This window comes from Delphinapterus leucas, chromosome 4 (genome assembly GCF_059928025.1).
Source record: "Delphinapterus leucas isolate spDelLeu-1000000601 "Yukka" chromosome 4, BTC_Dleu_Yukka2, whole genome shotgun sequence".
Taxonomy (NCBI): domain Eukaryota; kingdom Metazoa; phylum Chordata; class Mammalia; order Artiodactyla; family Monodontidae; genus Delphinapterus; species Delphinapterus leucas.
The window spans coordinates 107,948,127-107,971,367 of NC_143132.1; the positions used below are offsets into that span (position 1 = coordinate 107,948,127).

General features: G+C 39.1%; 1 protein-coding gene across 1 annotated transcript in view; it reads right to left on the bottom strand.

Annotated features, from left to right (window-relative positions):
* The window catches only part of KCNAB1 (potassium voltage-gated channel subfamily A regulatory beta subunit 1), a 75,639-nt gene that overhangs the window by 49,891 nt on the left and 2,507 nt on the right, over nt 1-23,241 (bottom strand). The window contains exons 2-5 of the mRNA XM_022573785.2: nt 22,154-22,198; nt 18,528-18,572; nt 16,303-16,346; nt 8,908-8,994 (exon numbers count right to left, since the gene is read on the bottom strand). Of these exons, the coding sequence (XP_022429493.1) occupies nt 8,908-8,994; nt 16,303-16,346; nt 18,528-18,572; nt 22,154-22,198 (221 nt within the window). The remainder of the gene's footprint in view (nt 1-8,907; nt 8,995-16,302; nt 16,347-18,527; nt 18,573-22,153; nt 22,199-23,241) is intronic.

Below are 23,241 nucleotides of genomic sequence, written 5' to 3' on the forward strand. Positions count from 1 at the left end.
GTAACTGAGCAACTCAAGCAAGTTCACACGCCTAAGACTAGCATCCTCGTCCTCTGATTGCAGATCCTGTATTTTTTCATTACACATATTCAACATCCAGGAGGGCTTTAAAAAGCCATTGAGCTTTTCATTACTTCATTTTTTACAGAAAGTGAGAGAGAGTCTTAAGGGTATTTGTTTATCCCCACTGTCTGAGAATTCCAGATTAGCTATGCCACAGGTGGCTCTGCTCAGCCCACTGAATTCACATACTAGTAAACCCTGAGCGAGACGCTGCTCTGACAGACAGCTAAAACCCACAGCCCCACCTGCCCGGGCTGGAGAGCTGGATAATGTTAGTCTCCCCATGTCACCGCAGATCAGCTACAGCACAATGAGGAACTTAAAAAGATGAATTCCCCTGAGATTGAGTTGACATCCCCTCAGAATATGGAGGTGAATATTGTCACAACTCCAGCTACTTTCAGAGAGATAACTCACACAGAAGGAAGCTCACATGAGTCACAAACCCACAGCCCCAGAATACTAAGCAATTCTGTTTCCACCTGACAGCTGGGGTGAGCAGAAGCCGTCTCCGTTCTCTCTCTTTTTATTCTTGATTAAAAACAACTTAAGGAAAAAAAAAAAAAAACACCCTTTCTGAGCTTGGTGAAGACCACAGATTTGTGGTGAGGAGGTACAATGGGCCTCCAGACACATGGCCCACGTTGTTTCTCCTTTTGTGTGTTACTAGTGATAGCAGTTGTATCCCTTCTGCCTTCACTGTTGACTGAAGATGTGAAGAAAGGGAAAAAAGGGAGAGAGAGTAGAGGAAGTAGGTAAATTGCATAGAATATTACCAGGATCCTCCCTTCCAAAAGGATTTTATGAAATGAGGTTAGGAATCTTTGGCTTCCATAGAAAGCACAAAATATACCCATAAATGTTTACAAATTATTATCGGGAATATTGTTTCCTTTAAAGCCAGCTTATCACATATTTTCTTTAGCCTTGGCAAACTTAACTTCTCAGTATGTTCTAAAACTCCTATTCTCTCTATGGAATCTAGTTGGAAAATGAAAATTGTTAACCAGGGCTCTGTTCCTGTTAGATACATATCAGAGTGATCCATGCTCCAAACTCTGGAAATTTTTCCAATGGCCCTAGAAGTTGACTCTGCAAATCTGAGACAGCATGCCAACAAGTAAGGGTGGTGAACTCTGTAATGTGCCTTTGCTGTGTTACTTAAGATTATTCAGTTCTGCTCAAGAAAGTGAGAGAAGTGAATAAGGAGGATAAATGAAACTGGCTAGAGAAACAAGAAGCTTGTGAGACAGGCAGAATTCACATAATGTGTGAGTTCACATAACAGTAAGACTAAGTGGATTAGTAAGCTCTGAGTCATGGTAGCCATAGACAAAGTAGAAAATGTGTGTACTGAGCATTGAGGGAAGGGTGATGATATTCACAATGCATCCTTATGCCTATGACATGAAACACAAAACATTCAAGATACACTAAATAGGGCTTCCCTGGTGGCGCAGTGGTTAAGAATCTGCCTGCCAATGCAGCGGGCACGGGTTTGAGCCCTGGTCCGGGAAGATCCCACATGCCACGGAGCAACTAAGCCCATGCTGTACAACTACTGAGCCTGCGCTCTAGAGCCCGTGAGCCACAACTACTGAGCCCCCGTGCCACAACTACTGAAGCCTGTGTGCCTAGAGCCCGTACTCTGCAACAAGAAAAGCCACCGTGGTGAGGTGCCTGCTCACTGCAATGAAGAGTAGCCCCTGCTCGCCGCAACTAGAGAAAGCCTGCACGCAGCAACGAAGACCCAATGCAGCCAAAAGTAAAATAAATAAATTTAAAGAAAAAAGATACACTAAATATACATGAACCATATGAGGACTCAAAGTCTTTTTTTGTATACTTTTCATTGTCAAGTGTGGTCTTAAATTAGTCACCCACTGGTGACCCCATTCTGGCTTCAAAAATCCTCTGTGCAAGAAATGCAAAGAGTCCATATCTGCACATCAGACTAACTGGTGAACTACAGTTAATGGCTAGGTGGATTTGTCCCTGAGTCTTTCCAATAGAGCTATTGACCCAGGCACCTTCTGTCTGCTGGTACAGATATTCAAAAAATATCAATTGAATGAGTGAATCTTATTATTGAGTTTTTTTCTAGATACACTTTTGAAATAAAATCACAGGCTTAAGATCACCTTTTGACTGAATAGATTAACCCTGGAAAATCTATAATTACACAATTTTAAAGGGCATGGAGAATTTCAGAGCAAAAATTTCAAGGAGAAAAATGTGAGCTAGAAAATAATTCTATTACCAACCGTGTACCTTGATTCTACATGGCCTCACCGCAGACCCTGGCTAACCCTGCAGCTTGGCTACCTTCATTTGATTTTCATCACATAATTTTAGAGTCTTAGTCATCTCCTATGCTTACCTTTGAGAGAGACCCAGAGAGAAGGGAGTTTTTTGTGTATGTGTGTTGTGCGGGGCGTTCTAGAAATGAGGCTTCTGTTTCTTCCCCTGCTGTGAGTGAGGTGCTGTACCCACAATGCTAACTCCTTCAGAAACCACTTTATATGTTACCTCCATTTTCAGGGGAGGAGACTGAGCCTCAGTGAGGATAGAAACTTGCCCTAGGCATACAGTCTAACAGGTAGCAAAGCCAGGATTTAAAGCTGTGTCTATCTGATGCCTTCCCAGTCCATTTTATAGAAATATTGTCCTAATGAGAAGGAGGCCCACGATGACAGAAACATGAGATTTTTCTAAAAAACCACACCAGAGACTGAAAGAACACGAAATGAACTCAACCATCCCCCCATGTTATTTCTTAGAATGAATGAAATTAATTTCTTTTTTAACAGCATGACTTGGTGTTCTGTAAAGGATAAAATATCAGCTGAATACGTCTAAAGCAGCAGTAAATTGGTGAATTCACAGTTAAAATGGAAATAAAACTGATTTAGTAAAATAGGAACACAATTTTTTTTTTTTTTTTTTGCCATGGGCTTGGTAGGGTTTGGCTCATCCTCTTAGATATGAAAATCACTTTCTCCAAATTAATTTCTTGAAAACTAGCTGTCCTAGCCTTTCAAGCCAGGAGGTTAGATTGATCTGATGAACACCAGAGGCCCTCAGAGCATCCTGGCCAGGGTCAGAAATGAAATGGGTTAGATAATTTTAATATTTGGTATAGTAATCCTCAGGGGCAACTGAACTGCAAAAGAATCATGCCTCCATTCGTTTCTGCTCATTTAGGTATCAGCTAGATTTCTGGAGAGAGATCTGGCATCTGGATGCTGCTGTTAAAGAGAGATGAGGAGAAATGGGATGTAAAGAGTGTCCTGGCGCCCTTTGCCAGCAACCTATCCTTCTTAGTATCACCCTAAAATATGCTGAACCAGATCAGGTACCAGAATGTTCATAGATGTTAGGAAACCAAAATAGGTTTTCAAGTAGAGAAAGGTGATGGTGGATCTATTGAACGTTAGAGCTTCATTCATTCAATCGAACAACTTGTTCACTCATCCATCTAATCATCCATCTATCTATCCATCCATCCACACAATAAATACTTATTGAGCCCCTAGTATGTGTCTGGTGCTCTGCTAGACTTGAACTAGAGTTTATAGACCTGTGTGGCCAAATAGTAGCCACTAGCCACATGTGGTTATTGAGCACTTGAAATGTGGCTGGCCCAAATTAAGATGTGCTATAAGTGTGAAATACATAACAGATTTCAAAGACTTAGTATGAAAAAAAGTAATGTAAAATATCTCCTCAGTAATTTTTATATTGATTGCATGTTGAAATGATAATTTTTTATATATTGGCTTAAATTAAAATATATTTTTACAATTAATCTCACCTGTTTCTTTTTACTTTTTAAATGTAAGTAATAGAAAATTGAAAATACATATGTGGCTTTCAAAATATTTCTATGCAACAACACTGTTATAGCCTATTGGCAGAAGATTTCTTCCTATTATGTTCTTTTGCGGGGGACAGATTAGGGGGTTTTTCAGGGAAGAAAATAAAATACAAAGGCAGAAGGGATGATCCATGGTGGTTAGACAATATTTCTAGGTTTGGGGATCATTACATTTTTGTTCTGAAAACTTTACTTTGGATGCTAAATATCCAGGTCCAGTGTTCTGGAATTGAGAAAGTGTAGAAAATTTGGGATCCTGCAATGTTTGCCACTCTCTGGTATTTCCTGAGCTGTCATCGGATGTCCTAGATTCCTGAATATCTGTAGATTCCTGCTGGCATATGTGGACAGTAAAAAGATGGCTTAGAAAGAAGGAAATTCTTTTGGAATAGGTTGTTTGACATGATGATGTTATGGGAATTAAGTGAAGCTAACTTTGATCTTGTCTCTCTTATTTGAAATAAGACATCTGGGTTGTTTTATGTCTGCATTGACCTAGTAGCAGGAAAAAAATAAATAATTTGAACAGTAATTAGATTGAGAATAACATCTAATGACTCTGGGAGTTTGCGAGATTAACTAGTTTTGGCAAAAAATTCTAAATAAATAAAAGAGGACTCAATTCCAACTTTTTTTAAATTAAAACTTAATTAAAATGTAATTTAATTTTAAAATCATCATATTCTCAGATCAATGAATTTAGTGGCCTTTCTTCTTTCCTTTTTTAAAAAGCTACATAAACTAAAATGGGTCCCCTCTTTTTTCTACTATTCACAAGTGGTACATGGTTTATAGCCTCCTTTCATGCCCATAATCATGCTCAGTTATTTCCTCTCTGGATCAATGAGAAGAGTATGGATGGAGAAGTTAGCCCAGCACTTGTGAATGACAGAAAACCACACCAAAAACTCCTAGTGCAGGTCCTCAGACACACAAATGCTCTGTGTCTATCCATGTCCAACATGATTCATGTTGGAATGAACTTTCTTTTGACTAATGAGCTTAAGAGAAGATTTTGAAATATACTTTGGGGATTTATGGAAGTGAGAGACTTAAGAATGTGAGTATCATGGAGCTCAAGGAACTGTCAGTGACTCTACTGGGAAGAACACAGAAGTATAAGAAAGAAGAAATGGGACATGGGACTGATTTTTTCTGGAATTGGAAAACATGCCATCAACGCCAGATATTATAGCAGAGACAGATGGCATGGCAGGTGCTGTGAAAGAAAAATGAATTACTACTAGGTGAGCCAGAAAAAATAAACAAGAAGGACAGAGGAAAAAGTATACAAGTTCCCCTCTGTTGTCAGGAACATCTTCCCATAGCTGTAAAATGTCTAATTGCATTCCACAGGGTTGTAGATTACAAAGGCAGTCTCACCTCCTTCTCCATTGGTTGCACTTTGGGAATTTATGGCCATTCTTTTGAAAGGACTCACTTTTTGTCTAGTGGCTTTCTAAGGAAGGAGGGAAGGCAACAACTAATTTGATACATGATGCCAATATTATGAAGATGCTACTGCTAATCTTTTTCTGGCTCAATTTGTTGTCATCTGATATGTAGAAACTGGATGAAACTCACGTTGGTTTATTCCCAATTAACATCCTTTCATGGTGCGAATCAAGAGGATGGGGTTGGCATTTTAATAAATTTAAATCGAAGTTGTTTAAAATGAGTCTTAGAAAGCTGGGCTAAGTTCTCTCATTAGCTCCCCAGGGTTTAATATAGGTGCCTTGGCAAAATCATAAGTTAGGGTGTGTTGTGGGTCCATGGAATTGACGGGAATGGTTGAAACCAATAAAGGTGATCTACAAATGTTAAGGGTTTACTGTGAGGCACACATACAAAGAACAGTGCCAACATATGTAGATTTAATATAGGAAAATTCAGCAATATGCACTTGGCAACCACTGTTCCATCTCTTATATTAGACAGAAATGGATGCAGTTGAGCCTAAAATTGCCAATGTGAGTTGCTAAAGTAAGAAAAGTATGTGAATGATATTAAGGCCGTTACCAAAAAAAAAAAAAAAGGTGTCTGGGAAAGTATCTAGTGATGGTTTTGTCACTATATTTGGAGAAGAAATTGAGTAATTAAAGGCTATAGAGTAACACTGACAACAAGTCATTACTATAGGGTTTTCAAGGGTAATTTTGACTATACGTAACATTTAGTTTTCTATTGTTTTTAGAAACCCTAATAGCCTTCCTAAGGTAGAACTTTCACTCACATACACACATATATGATTCACAAAATCATTGCAAAAATGAAACTTAATAACAACATGGAATCCAGACATAGCTTACACACCTTTTTTTTTTTTTTTCATTTTTAGAAGAGAAAATGAACCCAAGGCTACCTGGAAATCCCTGTCTATTTCTTATTTTTTTCTTATTTCCTATTTCTTCTTCTCTCTGTTGCCCAGATCAGTCCTTTCCTCTGTTACAGTAAAGAAGGAAAGACTAAATATAGAGAATGAGTTTCTAGAGACTAATACCAAACTGGCCCTTCCATCTGGCTCACCTTGGAACAAATGAGTATATTGTTTGAGGATACACATTTTCTGCAAAGCTAGGGAGACATCACAGGGAAGCTATTTCAATCTGGAATAAGTCCTAAATGGGGACTTGCCTGTAGTGTGAACCTGCTAAGTCATCCCAGAGGAATAAGCCTCGGAGTCTTATGTGCCAGGCAGGAGTGGATCTCCCTTTGCTGGGGGTGGGAGAGAGAAGGCTACATTCCAGCATAAGGAGGTTGGTTGCCGCAGAGCTTTGAAATGCCATGTTTCTTGACCTTATCAACAAGTACAAATCTCTACTTGACACCCTTCATTAGACTTCTGAACTTGGACAATGACTCATGATAAAACAGCTTCCAGGGCTTCCCTGGTGGCGCAGTGGTTGAGAGTCCGCCTGCCGATGCAGGAGACATGGGTTCATGCCCCGAACCCCGGTCTGGGAAGATCCCACATGCCACAGAGCAGCTAGGCCCGTGAGCCATGGCCGCTGGACCTGCACGTCTGGAGCCTGTGCTCCACAGCGGGAGAGGCCACAACAGTGAGAGGCCCGCGTACTACAAAAAAAAAAACCCAAAAAACAGCTTCTTATTCTGCTTTGTGGTATTTTTTGTAAGAAACTCAGAGAAAATGTAAAAATTCTCTGATTCCAGCGGAGGCTGGTTAATGCTGCAGTTATACATTCTACCAGGTAGCAATCTGGTTTGTTTTCGTTTTCTATGTTTTGAAGCTCCCTTCTGATAAATGTCAACACATAATTAGTCTTTATATAAGAGGTACCATTATCTTATCAGTATCACATAGTTTGGCTCCTAATTGAGAATTTTCTCCTTCTGTAGGTATATAATGCAAATTATAATGTTTTCTGTTTCAGAGACTTCTATATTATATCCCTCAGATTAAAGATAGTGGTAGAATGGGGAAAATGAGCCAAAAAAAAAAGATGCTGAAAAATCCCAGATGTTCTTCTTTCCTGTACATAGCATAATTGCAAAGGACATTTTTCCAAAGAGGAAAATAGTCACTAGGCACTTAAAATGGGAAGCAATTTCAGTCTTTCACAGCCGCCACTGAATGGCATTTTACTTGACGATTGTGCTCACGCGATAGCTTCAGTGCTCTGTTTTAATGTGGCATTGAGAATAGTGTGACATCATATTATCCTTGCAATAAGCACTTCTTACACTAATAAAATGTTTATGATTTGCTTTATCAAACACCTATTCTTTGCTTTGATAAAAATATGCATTTTATGTCATTTCCATGGATAATTTCTTATTATGAATTTCCAACACTGATATTGCTTTATAATAAACTCCTAATTTACTCAAATCAAAAAAGCAGAAAACTCTAAGAGAAAATTAGATATATAAATATATATTTTAACCATTTCTCTGTGGTTGAAAAAGACATAAATAGCAAGGAAAATAGTTTCCACAACTTTTATTTTCAGAAATGCAGCCTACAGAAATATTTATATACACTGCAATCATTTATAACTTCTATAACCCTCTAGCAAGAACAAACCTTTACAGAACCTGATTTATTACAGGATCCTGAACTACCTTTTGAATCATCAAAACTAAATTTACCTTAGTGTAATTTTATGTCAAGTATTCTAATTCTTTAAAAATTTGTAAAATCCATGTCATATAGTAAATCTCAAATAACCAAAACATTATTTTTTTCATTCTTTTTCCCAAATATCTTCATTCTCATTCACCTCAGGTATATGATAATCCATATGATTATAAATCTCAATTAACTAGAACCTTCTTTTAAATTTTTCCTCCCAAACTATCTTCAATCATCCTAGGTAGTTTCCATAAATAAATGCAGATTGAAGAAAATCTGGTTTTAGGAACATTCTGAAAGCTTCCACAGGGAGATACTTAAATTGTCTTTAAACAGTTGTTAACACAATGGAGATAAAATATTGCAGCTCTTTGAGAATCAAAAACCAGATTGCAACGAAGAGTCACATTTTCAAGTAGTCGTTCCTGTAAAGCCTCTGCTCATGGTAGCACTTAGCACTTATCACCACAGATTGGAGACTAATCTGACCTAGAGTCATTATAAAGTAAGAATACCCTCAGAGAACTCACTCCAAAATAATGATGGCTGGGTTATAAATTCCCCTTCCAATTACGTTTATTGTTTTAGTTGACAAAATCACAGAAGTGAAAGGAACCTGGAGAAAGTGAGCACTGTAATGGTAGGAGCCACACTCCCGGCGCCTGCAACTGCTTAAAAATTAATGAAGATGCAGGATGTGGAGCACTGACTTTGTGGGTAAATATTGAGGCTGAAAGACATCGACTGGAAAGGTTTTTATTTTTCACGTTCAGTCAAATCAGTCTGAATATATTTCATTTCCTACTGTGAGTGGAATAAGTCGTCAAGCTAGAATCAATAACTCTAGAGTCTTTTATTACATTTCTTCACTCACCTTCCATGGGGGTGTTACTGTCTGGTCGATTTGCGAAGACTACATCCACATACTCGAGCTGCAGCCTCTGGAGGGAGCCCTTCAGTCCTGGGAACAGAAGCAGGAAAACCTCAAAAAATCTAAATATGAGCACTATTAGAAATAGTTGAAGCTTGGTTTCCTTCAAGAATTTACTTTAAAAAAGAAAAAGCATTGGATTAGTTTCAAAAAAGACATTGAATACTGTGATGTGTTTATTGGCCCCTAGAACCTTTTAAAAATATATCAAGGGCTGACGTTGTCCCCAACAAAGAAAAGCCTTAGAACTTTCTCAATGGTATTAGTGCTCCACTGGAAATCCACACTTGGTAATGACTTTTCACAGTGGCTCCTGTGTGGCTGTGTCTAGAAGCAAAGTAATAAAAAGCAGCCTGAGTTTAACTTCTTTCTTCTTGAAAAATGCAAATTAATGTCATGTTTTGAATTACTTAATGGGCTTATAATGGGATGGAGATATATTTATTGCATATCAAAAACAATAAAATGGTGTAAGTCATAAATAAGTGACTGATAACCCCATCTTAATGTACACATGGGTTTTAATAGGAATAAAAGGGTTGGCAAATGAAGGCTTCGCTCAACATTTTACTAATTAAAACAAAAGTTCGAAGAACCTTAAATATAGCTGAGCCCTACCGTTTCTATTATTCCCCATTCTTTTGAGAAGAAACAAAAACACTAGAAGCCCTAAAGATTTAAGGGGTAATATAAAGGAAAGAGTGAGAGCTTAAAAAAAAAAAATCTGGAGCCAATAATCTATGTCTCAACCCTAACCACTGAGTCACATTCCTATGATTATGCAGAAAAAAATATTTAATTTCAGTAAAATTAATACTTCCCTGAGACAGAACATATTGTATATAGTATTATGCAACCAAAAGGATGACAGTGTTCAAGAATTATTTTCTCATTTCTATGAGGCACAGCATTTCCTTATCAGCCTATTTAATTCCACAGGAAGACTGGGGGTTTTTCTCTTTTTATTATAGGCGTAAAATTAATTGCATGTTAAATGAGGCTCTTATAAATTTAAATTTGGCTCATTTAAATTTGATTTTTCAAACTGGCTTATCAGCCAGCCACAATTACTTTTCTGACAGGAAGATGGAGTGCTTGAATACAGTTCTGGAAATATTTTTTCATTAATTGAGAAAGGATTGTCTGTGATGGTAGCTTGTTAAAAGAAGCACTGATGAAGAGATTAGGGCAGACAGGTGTTGTAAAGTCTAATGCCTGTTCTTAAAAAACCACTGGCTTTCAGGCTCGGGGTATTACCAGCTATCTCAATGGGCATCTTGAAATTAAATTCAGCTTAAAAAGCACTATGATATGAGCCACCTTTGGAAGCAGCTGTGTGTATGGAGGAGGTAAGGAGAGGAAAAGATAATTAAGCAAACAATAATAGGGTATCCCAAGGTCTGAAGGGTTGGAAATCTGTACTCTAGCATGTGAACCCACTTGGGTTATTTGACCTTTTTGTGTGTGACTCAGTTCTCTAACCTGTAGTGGAGATAACAATACTTACAACCTTCAGGATCGCTGCTCCAGAGAGCAGATAAAATCAGTTGGTGAGCACTTGGTAAGTGCAACAGTCTATAGAAGTGCGGTAGTTATAACAGTGGTGCTCACATCTGGAAAGACTCAAGATGAATGGTGCCAAAGACTAGATGCCAAAGATTTTCACTGGACCTCCTGGTTTTAAAGGGAGACATTCTGGCCCATGCCTGGCACTGGAAACAAAGTGTCCTCCTTTCTGATGATGGCACTCTCCCTCTGTGCTCTTCTGAACAGCTCAGTGTGGGCTGAGAGAAACTAGAAGGAGCTATGACTAACTCTGACCTGTTGGAATGCAGTGTGATCAGTCACAACGTAAGTCCTTTCCTCTTCCATGCCATAAGCAAGTACTGAGTTCCAATTTGATCTGAAGCTGTGCTGGGCTCTGGGGGGTTAAAGATGCATGGACATGGTATTTGTATTTATCTCCAGGGACCAAACAGTACATACTGAGAGCATCTCTTGGCAAAGGTTCATAGTTCAAGGTAATAGTATGCACCCATAAATAATGACATGGACTTGATAGAATGACAGTCTCATTGTATTCAGTCATTCCTCATCTCTCAATTCTTTCTCCGGAAAGCCTTTTTTCTTGATATTTAGGCCAAGATTCAAGAGTATTCACGTGAGAATATAAGAAATGATGTGTTGTATCCTGTCAATGATCCACCAGGTCTCTACTCTGACTCTGAAGTGGAGTAAAAGGAGGTTGTGCACCTAAGAGACACTGTCTGCTCACTTTGAAAATCTCAATCACATAAAGTCTTGTAATCCATGGCACGAGTTTTGGATTTTACTCTTTGTGAGATGGAAAGACGTTGGTGAGGGGCTGGGAGGTAAAGAAATGGAGTTAAGTTGGGGAAATGATGATATCAGATTTGTGTTCTGAACTGATCTCTTGGCCTGCTGAGAGTGACCTTCAGGGGCGAGAGTGACAGCAGGGAGGGGAGACCAGTGAGGAGGTCACTGTAGTAGACAACGCTTGGACCAAGTTGATGAGAAGTGTTCAAATTCGGGACAAGTTGTATAGGTAGAAATAAGAGGACTCTTGGTGTACTGAATATAAAGTGTGGAGGTAGAGGTATCAAGGAGGACTCTTAGACGTTTGGCCTGAGAAGTTAAGTGACTGTTAGTAAATGAGAAAGTCACGGGAGAAGCAGATTGGTGGTGGTGTTGGGAGCCATGATGGGTCTGAGCAGCACATCAGTCAACCCCACGGAGCTCTTGGCTGCTGGATGGACCAGTCTGGCATTCAGAGGAGAGGTCTTCATGCAGGTGCGGCACAGGCCTTGGGATCCAGGGTACTAAATCGCGCTGGCTTCAATGACTTTGCCAGTCTCTTAGCCTCTTTGGACCTTAGTAGCCTCACCTGTCCACAGACAAAATGGAGCTAGATGGTCTTTCTGTTTTGATCTTTCATGTGACTACAAAACAAATCAGGTAGTCCTGGCTTTTTCTATTTGGATGCTTTAATCTTGTAGCAACATAAAGACATGCTAACAAGTGTCTCCTTGAGAGCCATTTAGGGTTTATCTCCAATAAACAAATAGTCATATTCTACCTCTACTTAGCAAATGTTTGTTGATCATTGGCTTGGGGCCAAGTATTGTTTTAAGTTGAAGTAGATGTGCAAAAATGCATTAACCTTGGCTCCAGAGCGGCATCCGAATGGCTAATCATGACCTAAGGAGGTAAGTGATCCCGTGCAGCGAATGCACTTGCTGAAGGCACTTTTGACATTGGCCTGTCCCTTGGTGCTAACCCAGTGTCTGTGGGAGTGAAGACAGGAGAAGCAGGAGAAACGTTCCCTGCTCTTGAGGAGATGTCTAGATGTTAACTGGCAAGTCCTCAAAAGTCCACAGGAGAATAAATTATGTAAAGAAAATAGCTTTCAAGTGACTATAGTAAAAAGAAATCTAAGTTAATCTCTCTTTTAGGTTCTGAAGTGTAACAGGAACTGTATTGTTCATAAGGTGAAAATTGATTCAATTTAAGCCTATTTCATAGGCGTCTAAAGGAATATGTTCATTCCAGATGTTAAGCAGTTTTGGCAGGGTTAGAGGTGGAACATGTGTTCATCATTGCAGATTTAACTCTGTAGAAACAAGGCCACGAGCAGTTTGGAAATTCTGCAATGTTCTCTTCAAATAGGCCGTGTCATCATCCTCTACTCCTATGGCATATTTGTTTCCCGATCAGGCTTGAAAAAAAATGTTGCCTTAAATAATGTACACTGCTTCCCAATATAATTTTCCAGCTTCTTCTCGGCAGACCTCTCAGTCATGATTTGAGACATGCTTCTTTTTATAAAGACTGCCCTGCACTAGAATAATATAACTGGCTACACCTCCCATTATGAAACATGATTGTTTTGGGTGGGTGATTTCAGTTTACCATGAACATGCTGCACTGGGAAGGAATCCTGTGGTGAATCCATTTGTTAAGAAATTTATTCTTTAATTGAAAAATCATCAATTGTCTCTTTTTTAAAAAGTTCAGATAGTAGGGTTTAATATCTGCCATTCATTAAAAAGTTTCAAGTGGAGCTTTCTCAGATTATTTTCCTCTCCTCCTCCTAAAACAAGGACAGTGGGTTTGTGTATTGAATCACATAACAAAACTGTTGTTTACCTGAAAGGCAAATACAGACTTAAACACAGCTTTTGCCTATAAAATCACAGAAACAATTTACTTATGCTTACAATTTGACTTACCAAACTATTTCCATTCTTTCATGTTAGATACTAAAGAGCTTTGATCTGCTAAATTTTAACACTGGCACAAATTTGGGTTTAATGAATGTTTGTGGAATGGCTGAATGGATAAATAGACTTTCAGAGCCTGGGAGGATCCTGTGATTCCAAATGAATATAATAAACCTATTAGTGAAATTTCTACTCCCTCCTTATTAATCTAAGGAGAATGTTGTTTCTAGCTGGATCTAAGTCAAGGACTTTGGGCTCACTGAAAAGGTCTTTCATATGACTTTTTTCAAAATTGCATTATGCCCAAATCAAGCTAATTTTACACTCTAAAAACTAACTCAGGTGGCCAAGGTCACCCAGCCCACAAGTGGCCTGAACTCTACATGAATTGGACTTCTGTCTCATTCTTTAACAGTGCTTCTCAAATTTAATGTGCCTATGAAATCCAATGTTGAATAAAGTCATCCTCATCACAGGCCAAGTACCAATGAAACCTGAGGATAATGATTTGTAAACTTTTTCAAAATTTATTCTGGGTCTAGAAATCTCACGTCCCTTCTTTTTTTCTGTAAAATTCACTCAATTCCCTAATTTCAGCCTGCCTAGAAATATCCTTTGAGCTGAATCTTGCAGTCATGAGTATTTTTGTCTTTGGCTGAAACTATAAACTGCAAAATACCACCAACAGTAACAACATAATAATTGATCCCAATTCTTCTTCAACCTCAAAAGTTTGAAATTTTGTATTAGCTTGAATCTGGGTCAATTTGAATTTCAGCTGAACTGGTTTATCCATCCTGAGAGATTAGTTCCCAAGAGGATTTCTGACTTATTTAAAAGGAGAGAGAATTTTATTTCTATTGAGTTGTATGTGGCTTGAAGAAAACTGACTTAAAAAGGAGAGTTCTGAAATTATGCATACACACTGGTAAATATTAAAGCAATAGAGATTCAGTGAAACGCACAGTAGCACAACTTCTCCATTCTTTTTCTCATCAATTTTTCTATTTCTTTGTTGATAGCTAGTGTAAATCACTTTCTGAATCTCTTTTTGACTCAATTAGATCAAAAAGAAAAGAAAAGAAAAACAAGAACTTTCTAGGCAGCACACTGCCACCATGTTTGTTCAGCTTGGTACACAAGCCAAAGACTTGGATTTTTTCTGTTTGACAAACTTTGTGGTAGATGACAAAAGTCACAGGGCAAATGCTAGAGCAGGAATGGTAACAGTTTGGGGAGGCAGGCTGGGTTTGACTGTACAATGTCAAACTGGATACTATGAACTGGGGAGGGATTTTGCTTGGGTAAGGAATTTGCAAGCTTTCTCAAGAGCTAGAATGTGGTCATTCATTGTGGCAGCCTCAGAATATTACTTACTTAGTGTCCTTATCCATAGGAAGAAGACTGGTAGTTACACTATTAAGAACGATGATGATGGTGATGATGACAAAAATAACATTTATTAAATGCTTATTATATGACAGACACTGTGCTCAATGTAAACAATCTAAGTTCAATCCCTGAACAGTAACCTTGTGAGGTAGGATATTGATAGCCCATCTCAGAGTCCAGGAGATGAGGATGAGTGAGGTTAAGTAACTTGCACAAAGTCCCCCAGCTCATAAATGACAAGAGTTGGAACTTGAACCAATATTTTTCTGATTTCAAAGCCCAGAAGCCTACAAATATACTAAAAACAGTTAGTGATTAATACATACATTTTTGTATTTATAAGTAAGTGTGTATAGGTAGATAGATAAATCAGTGACACTACAGGGAAAAGTAGGGAAGGCTATGCACTGTATTGTCAAAGTGTGGAATGAGATGAGGTGACCAAAGGGAGGAATTTACTTCTTCAACTATATTTATTTTGAAAGTAGTGGGATTAGAGTACATCTTATGTTTTGGGTGACTCTGGTATTTCATAAATGAAATTAGTTTTAAAATGGAGAAGAATCATTTGTCTCAATGATTAATTATGGATCTAAAGTTATAAAAATCTTGAATTTTTATGGAATTGTTCATGAACTAGTGTAAAGATGTTAGAAACATATGGCGGCCCCTTTTAACATTTTTCCTTTATTGCAAAATGTAGAAGCATAAAATTTTTGTAATATATAGACAAGCAAGAAATAAATAAAAAATTCCTCACAATTCTCATAATCCTTACAGTAGAGTACCAGTACTCTACTACATAATAGATCTTGGAGACTGTATTATTTCTTGTTTATTTCTAAATGATACCATTTTTGAGTACCATTGCAAAAGCAATGGCACTGTGAATCAATTACCTAGTAGTAACTTTCCACCAGTTTCTTTTAATGCATAGATGCTCTTTTTAAAAAAGCACAGTAGTCTTAACATATGTCCACATAAAAACTTGTACACAGACGTTCAAAGCAGCATTATTCATGATGGTCAAAAAGTGAAAACTCAAATGTCCATCGACTGATGACTGGATAAACAAACTGTGGTATACTCATACAATGGAATTTTATTTGGCAACAAAAAGGAATGAAGTACTGATACATGCTACAACATGGATGAACTGTATGCTAAGTGAAAGAAGCCAGTCACAAAGTATTACATATTGTATGATCTCATGTGTATGAAATGAGACGAAAGTGAATTAGTGGTTGCTTGGGCTGTAGGTAAGGAGGGGATAAGAAGTGACTCTTAGTAGGTACAAGGTTTCTTTTTGGGGAGATGAAGGTGTTTGAAAATCAAATTATGACGATGAGTGCACACTCTGTAATTATTCTCAGAGCCAATGAACTGTATATTTTAAATGGGTAAACTTTTATGGTATATAAATTATATCTCAATAAAGTTTTTAAAAAATCTTACAAAAGTGCCTTATTAACGTTAGCATAGCTGTAAAAGGGAAGAGTTCTAGAGAATCCAGTCTTTTTGAGTTTTCATTTTCCCCTCTATATCACTACACTCCCCACACTCAACCCCAGGAAGAAACGTGGTTGATTGTGGTTCTTTTTATAGAGAATTTTTTTCCCCTTCCAATGTGTTCTGAACTTGTTTGGTTGATACCTTTCTTGAATCGGCAGCCGACAAACAAAAATAAAATGGAAGCAATACTCACCTTCAATAATATGTTTTCTTGACAACCCTCTTTCCGTCTCAGCTCTGACAAGAAAAAGAAGCAAATGACTTTAAGTGGAGGTGTGCTTTTTTAAAAATCACTGTTTCAAAAGGACAGAATAATCATTCTAGACTGAATTGTTAATGGTATTCCCTGTTCTTAGCAAATTCTGCACCACTGCAGGCTGGGGAGAGAAGGCTGGTGGGCAGCACACCTAGCGGCTTTTCTTTGTAGACCCCAGGAGATAAACTAACCATCACTGTCATCATACCATGTAAATAACAACTCAGCTGTGCACACCTTGTCCATATATAATTTGACACTTGACACATGGCTCAACCTTCCCACCTTGTTTTTAACCAATCCCAAGCCAAACAAAACAAAACAAAACAAAAGCTTGACGTAAGTTTGCGAGCTTACTATAAGATTGTCGGGCTACTGACAACATTGGCTTTTCTGAGAAAGGAAGCAAATCTGAAAGTGACTTTTGACTTTCAAAAGAAATTAAACAACTATTTTCTTTTAAAAGGTGATGTACCGAGTCTTCCTTAGTTTCCTAAGAAGATGAATATTTAATGGACTTTTGCCTGCCCAGACCATTCTCAGACTCTAGCCAATTAGAAAGAAATGTGGTCCTTGAGTTTTAAAGTACTGATGAAATACTTCTTTAACACCAATGCCTTTGGCAACCCCCTTTTTAAAAAATTTATTTATTTTATTTTTGGCTGCGTCGGGTCTTCATTGCTGCATGCCGTCTTTCTCTAGTTGTGAGCAGGGGCTACTCTTTGTTGCGGCGTGCATGTTTCTCATTGTGGTAGCTTCTCTTGTTGCGGAGCATGGGCTCTAGGCATGCGGGCTTCAGTGGTTATGGCTCGCGGGCTCTAGAGCACAGGCTCAGTAGTTGTGGCGCACAGCACACAGGCTTAGTTGCTCCGTGGCATGTGGGATCTTAGACCAGGGATCGAACCTGTGTCCCCTGCATTGGCAGGTGGATTCTTAACTACTGCACCACCAGGGAAGTCCCAGCAACCCCCTTTTAAAACGTGGTAGTTTATCATGTGCCTTTGGTGATTTTGTATCTTTTAAAAGTATATTAGATAATACTGTATGTAGTACTCTATTACATAATGGTTCTTTCAGACTGTCATATTTCCTGTTTATTTCTAAATCATAGGCAAGGTTTTGAGTACTACTAAATCACAGACAATAGCACCAGGCAATGGCACCATGAATCAGAGTATACACAATATAAACCTACGTTTCTCATATGCACCATGCGGCTTTATTTTCATATAGACTACAATAGGTATAAAAATCTAAGTTTCATATTTCTTTCTTCATATTTATCATAAACAAACTCAAAGTCAGCATTAAAATATGAGTGTGTGTATACACATATACATTTTGATTGGAAGATTCCCCTTCAATTTTATCTTTAACGATTCCTTATGAATTATAGGGAAATAAATAAGGTTTTGTTTGTTTGTGTTTGTCTTTGTTTTTTGTTAGAACTCCATGGAGATCGTTGAGATTTCCATGAAAAAGAATAGGGAATAGTTTGCTGTTTTCTCACATGTTTGACAAAGAGGCCAGTCTTCTAAGTCCTGCTGAATAATATAAGTACCAGTTCAAATACCAGTAGGCCCATCAGAAGCCAATTCATCCTGTGAAATTTGTTCTGCATCCCACAACAGAGAGAGGACCACTCTTTTATTTGGCCTGACAGAGAGTGATACAGGCAGCTTTCTGTTATTCTTCGATGAAATGGTCCTTTTGATCAGCATTTTCAGAGCCCTCTGCAGAAATGATCAGAGACTTACACGTGGGGCCAGACAAGATATTTTTATCATCGTTTTCCGTAGAAGTCTCTGAGTTTTTGGCAGATTTGAGTAGCTTTTCTTCTGTGATGCTATGTGCTTATTTTCTTTTCCTGAAATTTGAACTCTATTTTGGAAATGGTTCTAAGTATGATGTTGGTATTTGAAAATCTCCATGAATCACTCAGTAACAAGTGACCACATGCTTTGCACTAAACTTCTTTGGGGGTATCTAGCTAAAATTGAATCCTAGGCTAATTGCTATTTCTTTCAAGTGAAAAAAAAAATAAATCTTTCTTTCCAAACCAATTAATTTTAGTATGTTAGATGTAAAATGGTTGCCTAAAAGGATCAAAGCACGAACTACTAGTTGTTTCTTGTCAAGGAAATAAAAGGTGTTTAACTTACTTTCCACCCCAGTAGAGTTTGGTTGTTATGACCAGGCTGGACCTCCTGTATGTTAAACAAACACACAGAGAAATAGTAAATGAATTGCTGGTTATAGTACTGAGTCATATTATTATTATAGCACCAGAAAGAATTTATTGTACCTCACATTTAAAGAAACTGGTGAAGAGATAAATTTGTTCATTTATGTCATTGAAACCTAAGGACAAAGGGAAGCTGATGAGTGGGGACTTGAAGTCAGATCCAAGAGAAAGAGTTCTGAAGGGAAGGGAACTTTACTTGGAGGGGCCAGATGAGGAGGAGGAGGGCTGTGACAACACACAGGTGATTGGGTGGTAGTAAAGCAAAGGTGAGTGGTAGGCATGGAGAGTCAGAAAGGAAAGTGAGAAGAGTAAGTAAGAAGACTTAAAGCATGGACTGCATTAGGAACTCAAATAGACAGTCACCAACTAACACTCATCGAGCATCTGACATAGTGTTGATTGATCATGAACTTTCCTGGGGGTACATCCACCCTCTGCCAAGGACAATGGACCTTAGTGTCTCTGAGTTATGACTCTTTCCAACCAACTGGAAAGAGTCATGCAACCAATTGCATTCACAGGAAAGAACTGACTACATGGAAATACGAATAAATTTAGTCAATAAATAGGAATAAAATTTCTTTGAGTGTCTTATTAAATGGAAATGTTATTTTAGAAAAACAATCCTAAAAATCCTTAACTCAAAGTTTTACCGCTTTATTCCTAAGGGAATGAAATGTGGGAATCTTGTCAGCAAACTCATTACTTCCTCAAAACCACACCCAAGGGCAGGAAATGCAATCACACCATTATGATTGTGGAATATGAATATGTCTTGAGAACTATAGTCATATAATTTAAAATTGGGAGGCAGATCTCAATGTAATTTACTTTCTCCAAGTATATAATTCAATTGAACTGGTCGAGGAAAAAAAAGGCATTTGAGATTCAAAGGATAAGACCAAACTTCAGGAGTATTTGAAACAAGGCATTTATAATTCAGCTGTGGAGTCGATGCCTGGGGCCCTCAGATGTAAAAGCCTAGCATGATTAATGATAACCAATGCGGAATGGCGGTGACAACTCTGACAACTTGGCTGCAACAAGAAAAATTTTTAGAAAATGTCAGTAACCCCATCCCCCTGAAGTTAATTCCCCGAAAAGTAATTTGAATCACTGTAACAGAAGGTCTGCAAATATATGCATCTGGAGATTACACACCCCAAAAGGGCTGATGCACTTTCCAGGTTAGTCCATCAACCTCGTGATACGTAGTATAATAGCAATCTGCCACAGGGGAGCTGGGTCTCCTTCAGCAAACATTTTCAGAGCTTCAACACAAAGCTCTGGATGGAATCTGATTAAAAAATGAGTGCAGCCCTCTGGATTATTCAGAGCAATTGGGCCTGCCAAGGCCGCACATTTTTCCAAAATTAGGCTCTCTGTAAAATATTTGGCCTCTATGGATGTGCACACTAATATTTATGTTCAAATAGCAAGAGTAGACAACAACCTGATGAATCATCACTGACCTCACGGAGGCATCTAGAGCAACTCTTCTGAGTGGGTGAAGAATGATATTGTGAGTATTTCATATTGATATAGCACAGCTTTCAATATTCTTTTGTCCACCTTATCTCACTTTATCAGCACAACACTCCATGAACAGTTATGCCATCCATTTTATAGGTGGGGAAAGTGAGGCTCAGAAAAGAGAAGTAACTTGCCCTGGACAACACACCTAGCAAGCGGTGGTCTTGGGACAAGTAGGCAAGGATGCTGGTTGAAACTGCTTTTGTAGCCCCCATGCTGTGATGTTATGGTTTATCTTTTCAGCAATCTCGGGTGGGCAGCTGTGAACTGATATGACCTGATATCAATTTTCTGTAGCATGGGGATAGCTTGAGTTTTTATTTGCAAGACAGAAAGGCAGTTTGTGAAAGATGCGTGTTAATCTATTTTCTACAAAACGTGTAGAAGAAGCTTTGCAAAGTACGGTGAGAGATGAGTAGACATTCTCTGGATGCAGAGGGGAAGAGAACTACAGCACCGAAGCTTCCCCTTCATCCCAGGTGTACTCTGGCAGCTGACACCCCGCTGTTGATTTCACTGGACATCAGTGGACTCATCTCCAAGGTCTCTGCTATAGGTTGAATTGTGTCCCCCGCAAAAGGTATGTTGAAATCCTATCCCCCAGTACCTCAGAATGTGAGATTATTTGGAAATAGGGTCATTGCAGATGTAATTAGTTAAATTAAGATGAGGTGATACTGGAGTAAGGTGGGCCCTTTATCCAATATGACTGGTGTCTTTATAAGAAGACGCACAGAAACACGAGGGGAGAATGCCATATGAAGCCAGAGGCAGAGGTTGAAGAGCTGCAGTTGTAAGCCACAGAATGCCAATGATGGTCAGCAACCACTAGAAGCTAGGAAGAGGCAAAGAAGGATTCAGAAAGAGCATGCCCTTGCCCAAATATTCATTTTGTACTTTTGGACCCCAGAACAGAGAGAATAAATTACTGCTGTTTTAAGCCACCCAGTTTGTAGCACATTGTTACAGCAGCCCTAAGAAAGTGATACAGTCCTATCTGAGCAGTGATGGATGAGCCAACATTCTAAGTAGGAAGGTGACTCAGGCAAGGTGGAGGACTGGGTGGGGATGTGAATATTTTTCCGTATTTAAGGTTGAATACGATATTCTTTTCACACTCTTACAGTCCCTGGAGTAGGGAAAGAGGAGAGGGAGAGGGAGAAAGAGGTCACCAAAGTTTATTTGTTCACATCGCCATACACTTCTGGGTCTCCATTTCCACTCGTCCTATAGAATGGTTATTTATTTGGCCGTCAGCAGATCTTATACCAGAGCGGAAGAGGACTCCAGATTTGTCCTGTGGCCTTGGCTGGACTCGGCCTGATCCTGTACTCATGCTGGGGGAGAAGCAGCTACTGGTGCTGACAGGTGTAGTGAGATGGAGGGGGTTGGCCCCCCACCCCGCCACCACTATCGCATCACTCGTTACTACTTGCTTTGGCTCCAGAAGGTGATGGGATGCAACAGGACCCCTCAAGGATAGCAGATGAAGCACTTTCCTGAATGCCCAGATAACAGGGCTCCCAGCGCACAGGAGAGATGCTGGCTAATTGTGTTCAGATAAGAAAGCTTTGGGATATTTATCCCAAGGGTTTCTTGTTTCATCATTTCTTTGCATCCAGAGTTGTTAATAAAATGAACAATGAACATAAATATGTGTGTAGAGATAATAAGTTTTCTGTCAGCTGGCTTCCTTCACCAGATTACCACAAATGGCAGTCAGAAACCATGAAAATGCCACTTTCTTTTACGCACAAATATCTCATGAACATTCTCTGCTCAACCCATGGTAATTCATTGTGATCAATGACAAGTCAATAATTTTTGAAGCACAAGTAATGAGCTCGCTAATATTTATTTTCAAGGCGCTGTAAATCATTTCTTTACTAAGAATTGACTTTTTTTGACAGCCTTTTGGTCAGTTGTCATGCAATTTTATTTTCTCTTCTCTGGTACAAAAAAACAACAGTCTTTTTAAAGGCAAGTAAATGATTACGGTGAATGCATTACCTCCAGCCTTTCTTCTTGATAATGCTCCCCAGAATCACTTCCGCCCTGAAGAGGAAACAGATAATGTCTTAGGATACAGTGTCCTGGAAACGCAAGAGTCAATCCAAAACACCAGATCCCCTCCTTGTTTGAACTCTCAGTGCCTACATGTCCCGAAAATAGAAGCTGCTCTCGGCTGGTAGCAGTTTCCACTGTTTCTGCTTGTGCCTGCGGAATCCTGCTCCTGGAGCATTCCAGAAGCACCTGCCAAATCCTGACACACTGGCAGGAGACCGCCTGCAGTCCTGATACTAGGAAACAGCAGAGTCACTTGGCAGTTTGGTGTTTTTGAACCAATGATCCCATATATAACTGTCCTCTTTGGCGGTATCCAAAGGGAGTCAAGGGTTTCTTTCTAATGGCTGTGGTCTCCGGTTGTGACTGGGGAGGACAATGAGACCTCATGCTTTTCAGACAGAAAATACTGACTCTAGGCGATCTTGCAGGGTAAAAGAACCTATGTGTGGCTTTAGATGTCCCAAAGCCAGGATTGTAGATGCAGCAGCCCACATAGAGAATGTCCTGGATTCCAGTGACAAGCGTTGTCATAGGAGAAGGATATAAGAAGTCGTAGGGAAGTGTCCCTGCCGCTGACTCCGGTCGTGGAGAGTTATACTGAAGACACCCTCACCATCCTCTCCCCCTCCACCTACCCCAGCTGGGACCCAAGCTTAAGGAGACCAAAACTTCCTTCTAGGTTCCTCCCAGCCAGACCAACATTGTAAGAAGTAGGTGGGGTCTCAGGCTTTGTGAATGGTGACATCAATATAATCAGCACTTTATCCATTAGCATCTGTCTCTGTTGGAGTGTACAGCCTGGCAATAAACCATGACGGGGGTTAGCTGTGGGGCATGCCCCAAGTAGATATGTGTTGAATGTTACTTCTGGGTTCTTTCCCCAGACTCTCTTGCAACCTTGCATTTCACAGTGGGAACCTGTCTCATTACACAAGGACAATCAATCAATAATTAATCAGGACCGATTATCCTTGACAACAGGAATACAAACATAGCTCTAAAAGACTTGTTAATCACTCCCCCTTTTTCAG